General features: G+C 38.5%; 1 protein-coding gene across 1 annotated transcript in view; it reads left to right on the forward strand.

The window, feature by feature from the left end:
* The window catches only part of LOC107679459 (junction-mediating and -regulatory protein-like), a 22,285-nt gene extending 6,408 nt beyond the window's left edge, over window positions 1–15,877 (forward strand). The window contains exons 2-9 of the mRNA XM_016475009.1: window positions 1,660–1,833; window positions 5,511–5,780; window positions 7,441–7,747; window positions 8,060–8,247; window positions 10,347–10,415; window positions 10,491–10,577; window positions 11,849–12,323; window positions 15,435–15,877. Coding sequence (XP_016330495.1) covers window positions 1,660–1,833; window positions 5,511–5,780; window positions 7,441–7,747; window positions 8,060–8,247; window positions 10,347–10,415; window positions 10,491–10,577; window positions 11,849–12,323; window positions 15,435–15,742 — 1,878 coding nt within the window. The 3' untranslated portion in view covers window positions 15,743–15,877. The remainder of the gene's footprint in view (window positions 1–1,659; window positions 1,834–5,510; window positions 5,781–7,440; window positions 7,748–8,059; window positions 8,248–10,346; window positions 10,416–10,490; window positions 10,578–11,848; window positions 12,324–15,434) is intronic.
* Window positions 15,878–18,052: the final 2,175 nt, after the last annotated feature.

Consider the following 18,052-nt stretch of genomic DNA (forward strand, 5'->3'; position numbering starts at 1 on the left):
TGACTTTTCAGGACATTACCCCATGTCCCCACTTTTCAAAACGCTTATAAATCACACAGAATGGAGTGTATTGAAAATCTGAAATAGCACAAAGTTTCCTGTAAGGGGTAGTTTAGGGGTAGGGTTGGTGTAGGGCAATAGAATATACGGTCTGTACAGTATAAAAACCATTACGCCTATGGGATGTCCCCACTTTTCACAAAAACAAACCTGTGATGATGATGAAGATCTGAGCACACTGTTCACCAGCATCACGACGAGTCATTTACTGACTGCACAAAGACCAGTGTGTGTGTGTGTGTGTGTGTGTGTGTGTGTGTGTGTGTGTGTGTGAGTGAGTGTGTGTGTGATGATGATGAGGATCTGAGCACACTGGTCACCAGCATCACGACGAGTCATTTACTGACTGTACTGACTGCACAAAGACCAGTGTGTGTGTGTGTGTGTGTGTGTGTGTGTGTGTGTGTATGTGAGAGAGTGTGTGTGTGTGTGTGAACTGACGTGTGACTCAAATAGTTTTCTCTCTCGTCTTATTTCACTTCCTGAGACAGACAAAAGATAACAAGTATCTTAATAAGTAGTAGTTTTTGCTTTTTTTCTCAGTTATGACTTTTTTTAAGTTTACTATGATCTAATTTCAGATTTAGCTTTAGTTCTGTTTTAGTTTATTTATTTTTAGTAAGTCATTTTAGCTTTTTTTTTAGCTAATGCTTCAACTTAAACCTGTTTCAGTTGCCAAGGCAAAATGTCTCATTTTCATTTAGTTTGTTTTTCATGTAATATTCATGTTTTATTTAAGCTTTATATCAGTTAACAGAAATGTTTTATAATAGTTTTAGTTATTAGTTAACGATAATAACCCTGGTTCTCGCTCAATCACATTGGCTGCTTATGTAAGTATTGACTCTGTTAGTAAGTGCTGAAAACATAATTTTTTTCTGATAAAAATTGTGATTGCAATTTAAAATGTGCTTGTTTGTAGGCCTAAACAATTTGGCCAAACTCAGTTATAAAAATTATAATAATAAAAATAATAAAATTAGTATTTAAGAAAAATAATATTATCAATTATTATTTTATACTACGGTTTAAAGCTGTCTTAGTTTCTACATTTTCAAACACTAAAGGTGCAGTAAGGCATTTCTGAGAGACGCTGTTGAAAGTGGATCAGACCGAGCACAAAACACACTTCTAGCCAATCAGCAGTAAGGGGCGTGTCCACTCAGGACGGGGGAGGTGCCTGTATTCCATAGCATGTGTGTGAATTTGTGGGCAGAGCTATCACGATAGGGGCGGGATTCTTTGAGGTAGGAGCGTGTTTGTTTTGTTGATTTCAAATATCAACAGTGTTTCTCTGAAATCACTTACTGCACCTGGGGGCTGTTTCATAAAAGACGCTAAGAAAAGCGGGGATTAAACTCCCAAACCTGACCTGAAATAACCTAACAAATCAATCAGGACTAAAGCGGTTTCATAAACGACAATTTAAGTTCACGCAATCTCACTCATTTGATCCAGGTTCAGTGAGTCAAGATCATTTGATGTGCAGCTTATTCTTAAAGTCGATCACGGATCAAATCGATCCACCATCGCAAACAGCGAATATATCTGTGCTGTTTATTGCATTTGAGACGTGTGTGTGTGTGTGTGTGTGTGCAGCTGCTGGAGAAGCAGCGCGGCGTGGAGCGGATGGTGGAGCTGCTGCAGCTATATGCGGAGCAGGACGAGGCGTATGGAGTTCTGGTGGAGGCCACGACTGAGCTCTACCACTATCTGCTGCAGCCCTTCAGAGACATGCGCGAGTTAGCCATGCTGCGCAGACAGCAGATCAAGGTACACACACACACACACGCACACACACAACCTACTGCTGTCATAGCGACCACTGCTTCCCATGAGCCCCCGCTCTAATCACATTAAGGGTGGACAAAGAGAGAATCGTGTGTGTGTGTGACTCTAAACCAGTGTCATGACTCAGCACTTCATTGAGAGTTTACAAACACACACACACACACACACAACACCTGTATGCAAATGACCCTCTCGCTCTGTTTCTACAGTTTACCTGACAAACTGACAATTCAGGTTTCTCTCTGTGTGTGTGTGTGTGTGTGTGTGTGTGTGTGTGTGTGTGTGACACTATGAAACCCCTCATCATTCACACAAAAACACATGCAAATACTGTGTGCTCACATTTGCATGTGTTTTCTGTGAATTAAGGGATTTTTATAGTGTAAACAAACACATACTTACACATATAAATGCATGCATACACACACACACACACACACACTCATACACACATACACATATAAATGCATACATACACACACACACACACTCACTCTCTCTCACACACACAAACACTCATACACATATAAATGCATACACACACACACACACACACACACACACACACACACTCTCTCTCTCTCTCACACACACACACAAACATTCATACACACATACACATAAATGCATACATACATACACACACACACACTCTCTCACACACACAAACACTCATACACACATACACTCTCTCACACACACACAAACACTCATACACACATACACATATAAATACATGCATACACACGCACACACATACACATGTAAATGCATACACACACACACACACACACTCTCTCACAAACATACAAACACTCATACACACATTCACATATAAATGCATGCATACACACACACACACGCACACACTCTCTCTCACACACACACTCACACACACGCACACACACTCTCTCACACACATACACACACTCATACACACATTCACATATAAATGCATGCATACACACACACACACGCACACACTCTCTCTCACACACACACTCACACACACGCACACACACTCTCTCACACACATACACACACTCATACACACATTCACATATAAATGCATGCATACACACACACACACGCACACACTCTCTCTCACACACACACTCACACACACGCACACACACTCTCTCACACACATACACACACTCATACACACATTCACATATAAATGCATGCATACACACACACACACGCACACACTCTCTCTCACACACACACTCACACACACGCACACACACTCTCTCACACACATACACACACTCATACACACATTCACATATAAATGCATGCATACACACACACACACGCACACACTCTCTCTCACACACACACTCACACACACGCACACACACTCTCTCACACACATACACACACTCATACACACATTCACATATAAATGCATGCATACACACACACACACGCACACACTCTCTCTCACACACACACTCACACACACGCACACACACTCTCTCACACACATACACACACTCATACACACATTCACATATAAATGCATGCATACACACACACACACGCACACACTCTCTCTCACACACACACTCACACACACGCACACACACTCTCTCACACACATACACACACTCATACACACATTCACATATAAATGCATGCATACACACACACACACGCACACACTCTCTCTCACACACACACTCACACACACGCACACACACTCTCTCACACACATACACACACTCATACACACATTCACATATAAATGCATGCATACACACACACACACGCACACACTCTCTCTCACACACACACTCACACACACGCACACACACTCTCTCACACACATACACACACTCATACACACATTCACATATAAATGCATGCATACACACACACACACGCACACACTCTCTCTCACACACACACTCACACACACGCACACACACTCTCTCACACACATACACACACTCATACACACATTCACATATAAATGCATGCATACACACACACACACGCACACACTCTCTCTCACACACACACTCACACACACGCACACACACTCTCTCACACACATACACACACTCATACACACATTCACATATAAATGCATGCATACACACACACACACGCACACACTCTCTCTCACACACACACTCACACACACGCACACACAGCAGTGTGTAAAATGAACATATGGGCAGCGAGCGAAGCAATAAATGAATGCATGAGGAGATGAATGAGTGACTGAGGCATTATGGGATGCCCAGGTCGAATGTCATGTGATCAGAGAGGTGCAGTGTGGGTATCGCATTTCCATACATGAATTAGACGTGACGAGACGCAGACGCACGAGAGTCCGGACGTCCTGCTGACGGTCAGAAGAGTCTCGTAGATCAGCGGCACGAGCCAATCACTGAAAACAAGACCAAACAAGCAGAGTTTAGATTAAGCACTGTTCTTATCAAAGAAGTCAATATTTTAATTCAGCAAGAATGCATTAAATTGATCAAAAGCAACAGTAAAGACAAAAGATTTCTATTTCAAATAAATGCTGTTCTTTTGAACTTTCTGTTCATCTGTGAATCCTGAAAAATAAAATGTGTCACAGTTTCCACAAAAATATTGTGCAGCACAACTGTTTTCAACATTGATAATAATCAGAAATGTTTCTTGAGCAGCAAAGCAGCATATTAGAATGATTTCTGAAGATCATGTGACACTGAAGACTGGAGTAATGATGCTGAAAATACAGCTGCGCATCACAGAAATACATTACAGTTTAACACATATTCACATAGAAAAGAGCTAGTTTAAACTGTAATAATATTTCACTGTTTTTACTGTATTTTTACTGTATAATAAATGTAGCCTCAGGGAGCAGAAAATACCTTTTTTTCAGAAACACTACAAAAATTAATAATTATTAAATTATTAATTATTAACATTTTTTGACTGAAAGTGTGATTTTTGTTGCTGGAAAATTCACATCAATTAATTAAAGCTAAAAGCGACGTGAACATTTTTATTATAAATATCCATTTTTCTAGTTCTGCCAAGCTCTAAAATATTTGATCAAGTAGGTAATTGTGAGTATAAATATATTTTAAAGTCCTGTTCCAGTAAATCACAGATAAAAATTAATTGGTTTAAAAAGAGTGTCTGAGCATCAGATATTGTTCTGATTCAGTGAGTTGTTCACGGCTGTGAGAAAATCATGAATCAGTGAGTTGAACTGAAGATCCAGATCAGTCAGAGTTGTGAAGGAATCTTCAGAACGCTTTATTGAAAATATCTGCTTTTCATAAAGCATCATATAGCCTCAGAAGATCCTGAGAATAAAGCATTGTGTTTGAATCTTCAGTCCAAACAGGGATTTACTGTACGTGAGAGCACTGAATGACTCCTCATCTGATTCTTAGATGACAGAAGCAGGTTTATAAGGACATGAGGGCGAGGAAATTATGACAGAATGATCATTTATGAGTGAACTAACATTTGAAATGCTTGTTTGAACTTCAGTTTGTTTTCTGAACATCAGTGTACATTTGACATCATCAGATCATGTTCATGTGCGCTGGGCGGCAGTGTGATCAGGATATTTAAAGCATGACGTGACTCTCTCAGGACTGTGTGTGTATGTGTGTGTGTGTGTGTGTGTGTGTGTGTGTGAGATCTCTCTGGAGACGGAGCGTCTGGGGCCGCGGCGCGTCGAATCTCTGCGCAGGGAGGATGAGGACTGGCAGAGGAAGGCTCACACTGCTGTGCTCTCCATACAGGACCTGACCGTCAAATACTTCGAGACCACGGCTCGCGCTCAGAAAGGTGAGACCGCCAAACTGAGGCAGACTCAAGAAGAACCGATGCTTCAAGAAAGCTCCTGCAAAGCTCCTGAGAAACTCTGCTCAAGTGCACCGAGAGCAAAAGCTGCTTTAAACACAAAGGATGCTCACACCAAATGTTGATTTGATTTAGTTAATAGAAGTTGATTGATAAATTACATTATATTTGACAGCATCTAGCATTTTTACACAAGTGCCTAAAACCTTTAACAGTACTGGAGCTTTGCAGGTAGGTGAAGCATCAGTTCTTCTGGATTGAATCTGTCTCAGTTTGTTCTGTTTCTTCATGTGACTCCAGCAGACTGATGATGAGAGATCAGATCTCTGTGTGCAGCACAAACATATATCTCACTGCATTATTACAATTAATGGCTAAATGAATGTTTGGAAATGTAAACGGATATTTCCTACTGACACACTACAGAAAAAGATAGAAATAACTGACTTAAAACCATTTTTAGCTGCTGGGAATACTAGTGTTCTAATAATTTTGGCCAGCACTGTATATATTTTCCAGGTTAAAACACAGCACTACACTAAAGAGGATTGGCACCATGTCTTTCGCATCAGTGATATCTTTCTCTCGCTTCTCATGTGGTGTAACACTGGCAAATGCATCCAACATAGTTTTTTGCATGTAAAAACATGAGGCAACAAACATCTGCTTTGTTATTAGTTTTTTAAGGACCCTTAAATCAGAATTAATTACTTTATATCAGGCAAATATAGAACCATGTGAGTTTTTTTCTTTTGAATCAAACACGATAATATGTATATGTTTGGCCCTGCATCACACCTCCTGCGATGTGACTATTGCGCATGAGCACATCGCGATTTCAATGCTGAAACAATGTATCATGCAACCCTAGCATGTATTTATGTAATTTAATAATTTATAATTATTTTATTTAATAATTTTACAATAATGCCACTCCTAATTTCAGTTAAAAAAAAGTCTGGAAATTAAATTGTCATTCTAGGAGAAGTATCAGAGATACTGTGAGGATCTTAGAGTCAAACGTTGATTTACTCTGCTCTGCTCTACTGTACTCTACTCTACTTTGCTCTACTCTACTGTACTGTACTCTGCTCTGCGCTACTCTACTGTACTGTACTCTACTCTGCTCTACTGTACTCTACTCTACTGTACTCTACTCTACTGTACTCTGCTCTACTCTACTGTACTCTGCTCTGCTCTACTGTACTCTACTCTGCTCTACTGTACTCTACTCTACTGTACTCTACTCTACTGTACTCTGCTCTACTCTACTGTACTCTACTCTGCTCTACTGTACTCTGCTCTGCTCTACTGTACTCTACTGTACTCTGCTCTGCTCTACTGTACTCTACTGTGCTCTACTGTACTCTACTCTGCTCTACTGTACTCTACTCTGATCTACTCTACTGTACTCTGCTCTGCTCTACTGTACTCTGCTCTGCTCTACTGTGCTCTACTGTACTCTACTCTGCTCTACTGTACTCTACTCTGATCTACTCGACTGTACTCTGCTCTGCTCTACTGTACTCTACTGTACTCTACTCTGTCTGTCTGTCACACACACACAGAACACACTCACACACACACACACTTACACAGATATATACACACACACTCTCACACACACAGACACACTCACACACACAGATATATGCACACACACACATACACACACACACATACACACACACACACACACACAGAACACACTCTCACACACACACACACACACACTCTCTCACAAACACACACACACTCATATAAAACAGCATTAAGCGTGTCATCACTAGCGCTGCATCACAGGGTTTCAGTGAACACGCTGTAGGTGTAAGTGCGCAGATGTGTGTGTGTCACCTGTGGTCTGCGTGTGTGTGTCACCTGCGGTCTGTGTGTGTGTGTCTGCAGATGCAGGGTCTGCAGGGGGGCGAGGAGGCCATGGTGCGTCTGGACCAGCTGGAGGCCATGTACTATGAGCTCCAGCTGCAGCTCTACGAGATCCAGTTCGAGATCCTGAAGTACGAGGAGCTGCTGCTGACGGCGCAGCTGCAGAGTCTGCGCAGACAGATGAGCGGTGAGCGTCTGCACTCCGGAACTCAAGTCAAGTCACCTGTATTTATATAGCGCTTATAACAATACAGATTGTGTCAAAGCAACTTTACAGTATTAAATAGGAAGATAGTGTGTCAATAATGCAAAAGGACAACAGTAAACACTCAGTTAAAGGCAGTTCATCATTGATTCAGTGATGTCATCATCCAGCTCAGTTCAGTTCAGATAGTATCTGTGCAATCAAGTCGAGGATATCGCTGGAAGTTAAGTGTCCCAAGCCGTCAAGCAGAAATTAAGCCGTCATCTGTGTGTGACTCTGTGTGTGTGTTTGCAGAGAGGCAGGAGGAGGTGGTTTACTACGACACCTACGAGAGTCCTGACGCCATGAAGGCCACCGACGACCCCTCGACCCCTCTGACCCCCCCCAGAGAAGACATGGCCAAACTCCAGCAGAGGACCAGACAGCTGGAGGCCCGCAGAGGACGCATCACCGCCAAGAAAGCCTACCTCAAACACAAGAAGGTATCAGAGCCGCAAACATCTGATCAGAATATAAACATCAGTCAGTACGTTTACATGGACAACAATATTCCGATTTTAACACGATCAAGACAATACTCTGATTAAGAATCTACCATGTAAACAGAGATTTTTGATTACCTTAATCCGGCTAAAGTCATAATCGAAGTAAACACAAATCGAATTAAGTCATGTGGAGGATTCCTATTTTAATCGCATTATTGAAGTGCCGTATAGACATGTACACACCTTAATCACACTATTACCGTCGTGTAGGACTTTTCGCCGCATTTTGCAGCAGGATACACACACGGCAGTGCTCAACCGTATGACGGCAAACAAAAGAGCAACACCGCCGTCGTCTGTTTGCACATATAGCATGACAAATAATGAACTGCACTTGAAGCTTTCGTAAAATTAAAAATGAAACGCCCAAAACTGTAAATGGTGAAATTCTGGGTTGGACGTCGGATGGCGTCACGTGTGGACGTAATGACGTGTGCCATTCATCGATCTATGTACTATAACATGTAAAACGGGAACATGAAAGGAATATTCTAAAAGCATAAAAATCATAATATTGGCTTATTCAGAATAAGGTAAATAATTAGATTACTGATGTTCATGTAAACGTAGTCAGTGTCATGTAGTGTCGACCGATTTATTGCCAAGGCTGATATATTTGTTGATATTTGACATTTTCAAAATTAATTATCTTCTGTGTTTGGGTGATATCCGGCAGTTTTTTAAATGATCAGCATCGGTAAATAATTGTATTTCTATTTGTGCTATATTTGGCATTTTTATTATCATTATCAGTTAATTTTTCTGTTTGGGCAGTATTTGCGATTTTTTTTAATTATCGCCGTCTGTTAATTTTTTTCTGTTTGGCCGATATTTGTCTATTTTTAATTATCGACATCGGCCAGTAACTTTTTCCTGTTTGGCCGATATTTGGCATTTTTTAATTATTGGCATTGACTAACAATTTTTTCTGCTTAGCTGTTGTTTGGCATTTTGTATTTACTGGCATCGACTAACAATTTTTTTTACTGTTTGGCCGATATTTGGCATTTATTCATTATTGTTATCGGTTAATTTTTTTCTGTTTGCCAAATATTTGGCATTTTTAAATTATTGGCATTGACTAACAATTTTTTTTCTGTTTGGCCGATATTTGGCATTTTTTAATTATTGTTATCGGTTCATTTTTTTTCTGTTTGGCCAATATTTGGTATTTTTGAATTATTGTTATCAGTTAATTTTTTACTGTTTGGCCGATATTTGGCATTTTTAAATTGTTGTTATCGGTGAATTTTGTACTGTTTGGCCGATATTTGGCATTTTTTAATTATTGTTATCGGTTCATTTTTTTTCTGTTTGGCCAATATTTGGTATTTTTGAATTATTGTTAGCGGTTAATTTTTTTCTGTTTGGCCGATATTTGGCATTTATTCATTATTGTTATCGGTTAATTTTTTTCTGTTTGCCAAATATTTGGCATTTTTAAATTATTGGCATTGACTAACAATTTTTTTTCTGTTTGGCCGATATTTGGCATTTATTCATTATTGTTATCGGTTAATTTTTTTCTGTTTGCCAAATATTTGGCATTTTTAAATTATTGGCATTGACTAACAATTTTTTTTCTGTTTGGCCGATATTTGGCATTTTTTAATTATTGTTATCGGTTCATTTTTTTTCTGTTTGGCCAATATTTGGTATTTTTGAATTATTGTTATCAGTGAATTTTTTACTGTTTGGCCGATATTTGGCATTTTTTAATTGTTGTTATCGGTGAATTTTTTACTGTTTGGCCGATATTTGGCATTTTTGAATTATTGTTATCGGTTCATTTTTTTTCTGTTTGGCCAATATTTGGTATTTTTTAATTATTGTTAGCGGTTAATTTTTTTCTGTTTGGCCAATATTTGGCATTTTTTAATTATTGGCATGGGCCAGTCATTTTTTTGGTTTGCCCGATATGTCAGAAGCAGGACTTTATTTTGACAACACTGAGAACACCAGCACCTGCCACACAATGCTCCCGTTATCCGTCTCAGTTTAACAGTTCTGACGTCTCGTTTCGTTCTCGTTCTCAGGAAATCTGCATCATCAACCACACACAGAAGCTGCAGCAGCGGCAGGGCGGTCCGGAAGCTTTGCTGCAGGTGCGAGTCTAAACAGCAGTGTAATGCTGATGATGAATCACATGTTGATCTCACATTAATCACCTGTGTGTGCAGGATGAAGAGGAGGAAGAGGAGCAGCGGCTGTCCAGGGTCAGTCAGGAGAGACAGAGGACACTGGACCGACTGCGCAGCTTCAGACAGGTCAGACGCTCGACTGCATCTGAGAACACAGAAATCACACTCGAACACACGAGAAACACTCACATCACAGCATCATAATCATACAGCACTACCTGCAGAAACTACTGGACTGACTCAGATCCGTCTGATTCACTCAATCACGTCTTCGTTTGCTTCTTGTGAATACAGTCTCTTCTAAAACTTTAAAAATCATTTTCTTATAAAACTGAAATAAAATATTAATATTAAATATTAAACTGCTTGCCTTCAAACCAAACTTATGCTTTCAAAAATAGTTTTTAAAGTGAAATTAAACTGAAATAAAATGAAAATTATATTAGAAAAAACTTTAGGAAAAAAAAACTTTAGAAATGTTGCCTTGGCCACTAAGTAAAATAAAATAAGTTGAAGTACTAAAATTACTAAAATAAAGAATAATGACTAAAGAAAATAACTACAATTAATGAAAATGAAGCAAAACAGAAATATAAAAACTCCAAAAAACTAATAAAAATGACAAAAGCACTTAGAATTGAAATGAAGCTAAAATAAAATTGATTATAAATATTAGATGAAAAACTTAAAAACCTAAACAAAAATAAGAAATGTTGCCTTGGCAACTAAACAAAATTGAAGTAACTGAAGAACTGAACTAAAATATAAATAAACCTAAATAGAAAATATCAAAAAAATAATAACTAATAAAAGCTGCAAATAAATTGAAAAAGAAAAAAGCACTTGAAATAGTTTTTGTTACTTGAAATTACGCAAAACCTAATTTAAACTTATTTAATTTTGGTTGGCAAGACAACATTGCTAACTTTCATTTAAGTTAAATTACCAAGCTTACTAAAATACTGAAATTACTAAAATAAAAACATCTAAATGAAGAGTTCAGATGCAAAAGCCTTTAAGTGCCACTTGAAATTTTCTTCTAAAATGAGCATTTTTATCAGGCTTCTGTGTAGGTTCAGTAATTTCACTTTAATAGCCATAAATTGGTTCTTTTCTTTGCCATTAAAGTGAAATAGCTGAAGATAAACATAGGAGCCTGAGAAAATGACTAATATTAGAAGAACATTTCAGACGGCACTTAGAGGCTTTTGCATCTGAACTCTCAAACAGAGAAACAAAAACTAATAAAAATGTTCAATATATTAATAGGTACTAGTAAAAGTAACAAGATAACACTGCTAGTGCTTATTGTTTGACTCAAAATGTATTAACAGAACATCTTCAGCACATTAAAATCCTGTAGCTTTGACTGGCTGTGTGCTGATTGGTCTCCGCAGCGCTACCCGGGTCAGGTGACTCTGAAGTCCACTCGTCTGCGTCTGGCGTACTCCAGGAAGAGAGCGGGCGCCGAGCCGGAGCAGACGCAGACGCAGGCCGCTAGCGTGCAGACGGATGACGCTCCGGCTGCACTGGAACATTCGGCAGGAGTGCCAGAGCTGCGCCGGCCCGAGACCTTCCTGTCGCTGCCTCCGATGGGCGGAGCCGTGGCCGAAGCCCCGCCCCCTGACGCACACGCATCACTTCCTCCGGCCAGAGAGCTGCTGCTGCTGGACTCGTCCACCTCTCCTCCTCTTCCTCCTCCTCCTCCTCCTCCTCCTCCTCCCTCTCTGGAGGAGACGCCTGCAGACGCCAGCCCTGTTCGCTCTCCCCTCGGGCCGTTCACCGCACGCTTCTTCGACAGCAGCCAGCTGCTCAACGCCAGGAAGAAGCTGAGGAAGACGGCCTCGCTCGAGTCCAACCAGTGGAGGAGAGGTGAGACGCACACAGGGTTAAACGCAGCTTCCATCCAAAGTTGCGAATTTAACTAGTGTTGGGGGGGTAACGCATTACTAGTAACTTGTTGAGTTATGTAATCAGATTACTTATTTCAAGTAGTGCTGTCAAACGATTAATCGCGATTAATCGCATCCAAAATAAACGTTTTTGTTTACATAATATATGTGTGTGTACTGTGTATATTTATTATGTATATATACACAATACACACACATGCATGTATATATTTAAGAAAAATATGTTACGTTTATATATTAAATATATTTATATATAATATAAATCATGTGAATATATACATGTAAATATTTCTAAATATATGCTGTATGTTTGTGTCTTTATATATACATAATGTACACAGTACACACACATATATTATGTAAACAAAAACTTTTATTTTGGATGCGATTAATCGCGATTAATCGTTTGACAGCACTAATCTCTACCATATTTATATAAACATATGAAGAAAATATATTCAATTTGTTGTTATCAACAACACGAAGTGCATTAAACATTACATTACGGTTTCCCAAACTGGGGTTTGTGATGGAAATAGGGGGTTTATGAGTTTAATGAATAGCTAATAATTATATCATAAAAATGTTAAATTAAAACAATTTTAAAATGAATAAAATAAAACACTTACTGAAAAAAAATGATATATTTTATTTGTTTACCTGCATGTCATGTGACCATTAACCAATGCCACAGAACCATGAACATGCAAAAGTGATACTTCATTATTAAAATATTTATTTTAAAATCTCAGGGGTACTTCAAATAAAAATATTAGGTGTAATATCTTACTGTAGTTCTAGACTAAATATGAACATGTTTACTCATCTCACTGCACACAAACACATTCAGTGTTCCTCACAGTCAATAAAAACAGTCAAATGCAAACTCAGAATGTGACGCAAACCTGCAATAATTAAATATGTTAATAATTGAATTTACATTTCCTTCAGCTTGAGGCTTATTCATGCCAAAAATATAACTTTTTAAAAATATTAAAAACATACAAGCAAGCCCAGCCCAGATGAGAAAAAGTAACACAAAAGTAACGCAACACATTACATTCCATAAAAAGTAAGTAATCCAATTAGTTACTTTTTTAGGGAGCAACTCAATATTGTAATGCGTTACTTTTAAAAGTAACTTTCCCCAACACTGAATGTAACTTATGCACAAAATTTGAATATCGCATAAAACATACAACGCAACAACTACTTAGGGGGCGCTGTTGGCCTACTTGTAATAAAATGCAAGTAAAATACACCAATAACATTTAGATTGTGTTCCTGATTAAATAAATCAGTAATTTGTGTCCTAAAATCACAAGTACATTTTTATTCAAAGGTCAAAAGCTGTAGTTTGCATGAATAAAAATCACAAACATGACACTTGTAAATCAAATAATTGTATACATACAGATTTATTCATTAATGTGTAGTATTTTTTTTTTTCAAACTGATTATGAAAACCTAAATACAAGGAGGTCTAAAAGATTTTCAGCATTTTTTTTTTATTTACAAATGTTAAATCTATAAATGAAATATTGTTGTTACCGCTGCATCTGTCTGGGGAAAAAAATGCAGTGATTGATTTATAGTTATTTTCAAAGCTTTCAGTGTACTCTCATTATAAAAGAACTTCATTTATTTAATTCTAACAAGTACATTTTTGTTAAAAATGACCAAATTTAAAAATAATTTTATAATATGTTTATAATATCTGTACAGGAGAGACTTGGATTTGGAGAATTTACTTAATTTAAATGTTATAAGCAGGCAAGTAAATATAGCTTTAAAACATACAACAAATATAAAGTATTAAAGGGGAAAAAAGACAATTACAAGTGATAAACAAGTGTTTTTAGTATCCGAAAGTTTACAGACAATCATAGTTATGGGTTTTTCTTTTTCCAGCAGCTTTAATAGGCTGCTTTCACACTAATGCACAGATCTGTTTCCACATGTTCCTGTTCTGAAAACATTACTCACTGTGTTTACATCAATTTCGTATCAATAAAGTATTCAGCAATGCAAGTGTGTTTAACCGCAGCTGTGATCGAGCTTCAGGACAAACAAACACAAAGCGCACGAGAAAGTCTGTCAGTGCGTGAGTTTTGTGAATCTAATATGTACTGCATTCCAAACGGCAGAAATGAAAGCATATCTAAAGTAAAACACTGAAATAACGGAAGTCAAGCAATGCACACGTGTCTCACAGCGCATAGTCTGTGCAACGAAGCCGGCGCGATTGTCTCTAGCGCACACCTGCCATAAGCGGGAAAAACCAAGCTCAGAATCCAGTTTTTTTCCTGCACTAAGCTTGGTTTTTTTCTTATCCAGATCTCAGATTTAAAAATAGTGGGTGCATTTTTTTAAAAGGACAGTTCACCCAAAAATGAAAATTCTGTCATTAATTACTCACCATCATGTCGTTCCAAACCTGTAAGATCTTCGTTCATCTTCTGAACACAAATTAAGATATCTTTGATGAATTACGAGAGCTCTCTGATCCCTCTCATACATAAACAACATATGCAATGTATGTACGCGGATACGTTGTTTACGTTCAGATCAAAGCACAAACAATGTAAACAGCGTTATACAAATATGTTATGTATGTGATACTCTCAATAGGCCGCTATAGAGTGACGCGGAGGAGACGAATTGTTGAAAAAACTTGTTATTTTTGTTTTCTTTGTGCACAAAAAGTATTCGCGTAGCTTAATAAAATTACGGTTGAACCACTGATGTCACATGGATTATTTTAACGATGTCTTTACTACGTTTCTGAGCCTTGATGGTGTTTGGATGCTTGCTGTCTATGAGAGGATCAGAGAGCTCTCGGAATTCATCAAAAATATCTTAATTTGTGTTCTTGGAACGACATGATGGTGAGTAATTAATGACAGAATTTTCATTTTGGGGTGAACTATCCCTTTAATGCTCGCGAATGATGTCAGTAGGCTATAATAGATTACGGTGTATTACTGCATCGATGCAATGATTAATTCCAGCACCGCTAGGAAACACAGCTGCAGTCAGTGTTTCCAGTAACGGTGTGTTGTGTCCTCAGCGAGCTCGCCGATGGATGAGGTTCTGGCCAGTCTGAAGCGCGGAAGCTTCCACCTGCGGAAGGCCGAGCTGCGTGTTCTGGCGCCCGATCCGGACGAGGACGACGACAACAACATCCTAGCTCAGATCCGTAAGGGAGTGCAGCTGCGTAAGGTGCGCAGACAGGAGCGCAGCTGCAGAGGAGTGACTGCGTCTGACCCGCTGACCCGCAGCATCCACGAGGCCCTGCGCCGCATCAAAGAGGCTTCACCCGAGTCTGAGTCCGAGTCTGAGGACGAGACGCCAGCCTGCGCCGACTGGGAGAGCTGAAGTGTGTGTGTGTGTGTGTGTTTACCTCACCGCAGATCACTGAAACACTGGCCGCTCTGAGTGTTTATTCCACTTACTACTCATTCATTTACTGTTATTCTCTTCTTTTTGTCTTTGTGTATGATACGAGACGTTGTGTGTGTGTGTGTGTGCGCGCGTGTGCGTGTGCGAGTGCGAGTGCGAGTGCGAGTGTGAGTGTGAGTGTGTTTACCTCACAGCAGATCACTGATCATCAGCCCGGAGCGTTTATTCCACTTACTACTCATTCATCTACTTTTATTCTATTCTTTTTGTCTTAACATATGAAAGCCAGAGGAGATACGAGATGTGTTTCCATGTTCTCCTGATCACCTTCTGATGCAAACCAACCAGCTCTGAAATTAATCACGCCTATGTCAAAAAACATTCTTATTAAATAAATAAAAAACTGAAACAAAATATAAATACTGCATAAAAAAAGCTTAAACTAAATGAAAGTAATACACGTTGCCTTGGCAATTAATTGAAAAACACTATTATTAAGCGGAAATAAATAAGTCTAAACAAATTAAATCTACATAGTAATATTAAAAGAACTAAATTTTATAAAGCAAAATTGCTAAAATTAACTAAAAAATTATAATTTTAAAAATTACTAAAATTAAAATAGAAAAAATAAAAAATACATATATATATATACACACACTAGGGATGTAACGATATTATCAATATCACGATGGCAAAACGTGCCATCTCGATATTATCGTGGTCACATGACGATATGAAACGATAGGTCTTCCGGGCAAAAAGTGTAGTTTTTCAAATATGTATTTAAACTTCGTATTCTAACATGAAATGCATTTAAAGTTGTGTTTGGGGGCATTATGCTTTGGCACAGTATCCGTCAAACGAACTCAAACCGAAAGCAAGTCTGTTTTTGCTGCGTGTTTCAAACACTTGGTTCAGACGATCAGCTCGTGATCCGGTGTTTTCTGCATCTCAGAACGACTCGTTCACACTGAATGAATGCAGACAACTCGTTTATCACACGTTCTGTGAGTTTAGCGCACGTTTGGGAACACAGCTTTATTTTCACGGCAGATGATTACAGCGTTTCACTAGATTTGTAGTGAGACGTGTTTGTGTTTTTGTAAGCCTGTTTTCACTGAAGCTGGAGCTTTGCTTCAAAATAAAAGCTTAAGTGACGTATGAATTGCTGACAGCTAGCGGTTTAAATGCAGTCTAAATTCTAAATATCTCTTTCAGGTGTAGAAATTAGGAAAGAAGTATTGTACTTTTATATTTCATATAATTCATTAATATTATTCATTTCAAATAATATACCGATGAAATATTCATTTTCATTTATTTTACAGTGCAGTTGTTTTACAATATATGGCTACTTCTGTCATTGTTATTATTAGTATTATTATATTCTAATTTGTTTGGCTTCCTAAAACACCAGTGTTAATGTAATTTAGACTGAGACAGAATATCACAAATAAAAAAAGAGGGTTGAGTTTAACTTTAAAATGTACAAGATTTTCATTTGTTTCCAGTTGTTCATTTTTAAATATCGCAATAAGTATCGCACCGTGGACTACATACCGCGATATTGTATCGTTACATCCCTAACACACACACAAATATATATTCTAAGATAATTTTGCCGACTTTCTAATTAAAACTTGTACATTTGGTAATGTTCTAAAATGAAATTTTCTCGTTTGTATGAATATTAAGGGAACATTCCATTTTGTCATTTTGCAAACGTTACAGGAACGTTACGTTTTAACGTTCTCTGAAACAGTAACCTTAAAGAGGAACGTTCCTTGAACGATGTATAATGTTTTGAGAAAGACCAGAACTGAAGAAACATTCTAATAACATTACTAGAAGAACGTTATACTCATAACCTCGCCAGAACGTTGGAATAACGTTAAAATAACACCGAATCGCTTCGGCACTCGTCCCATGATGCATCAGCAGAGACAATCATTGAAATCCGGCTGCTTGGTGTTTGGACAGAAGCATGTTTCAGGAGCTCATGGTTTGGTCTGAATGAACTCGCCAGTCGTTTGCTTCGTTGTGTCTGTGACTCTGTGGACGTCTGAACCATCGCCTGCAGTCTCAGATCTGACCGTCACGCGAGCCGCGTTTACCCATGATGCCGTGCGGCGCGCATCTGTGTGTGTTTTCATCACATGTACTGTATTTAGCTTTTGATATTGTTTGTTTGAATCATATTCATTGTTCTGTACGTTCTATGCATTTTTACGTCGTCAATCAAACCCGTCTAAACACTACAGTCGTGAGCGACAGCGAGATGTG

The sequence above is a fragment of the Sinocyclocheilus anshuiensis genome, unplaced genomic scaffold (genome assembly GCF_001515605.1).
Source record: "Sinocyclocheilus anshuiensis isolate Anshui unplaced genomic scaffold, SAMN03320099.WGS_v1.1 scaffold7648, whole genome shotgun sequence".
NCBI classification, from domain to species: domain Eukaryota; kingdom Metazoa; phylum Chordata; class Actinopteri; order Cypriniformes; family Cyprinidae; genus Sinocyclocheilus; species Sinocyclocheilus anshuiensis.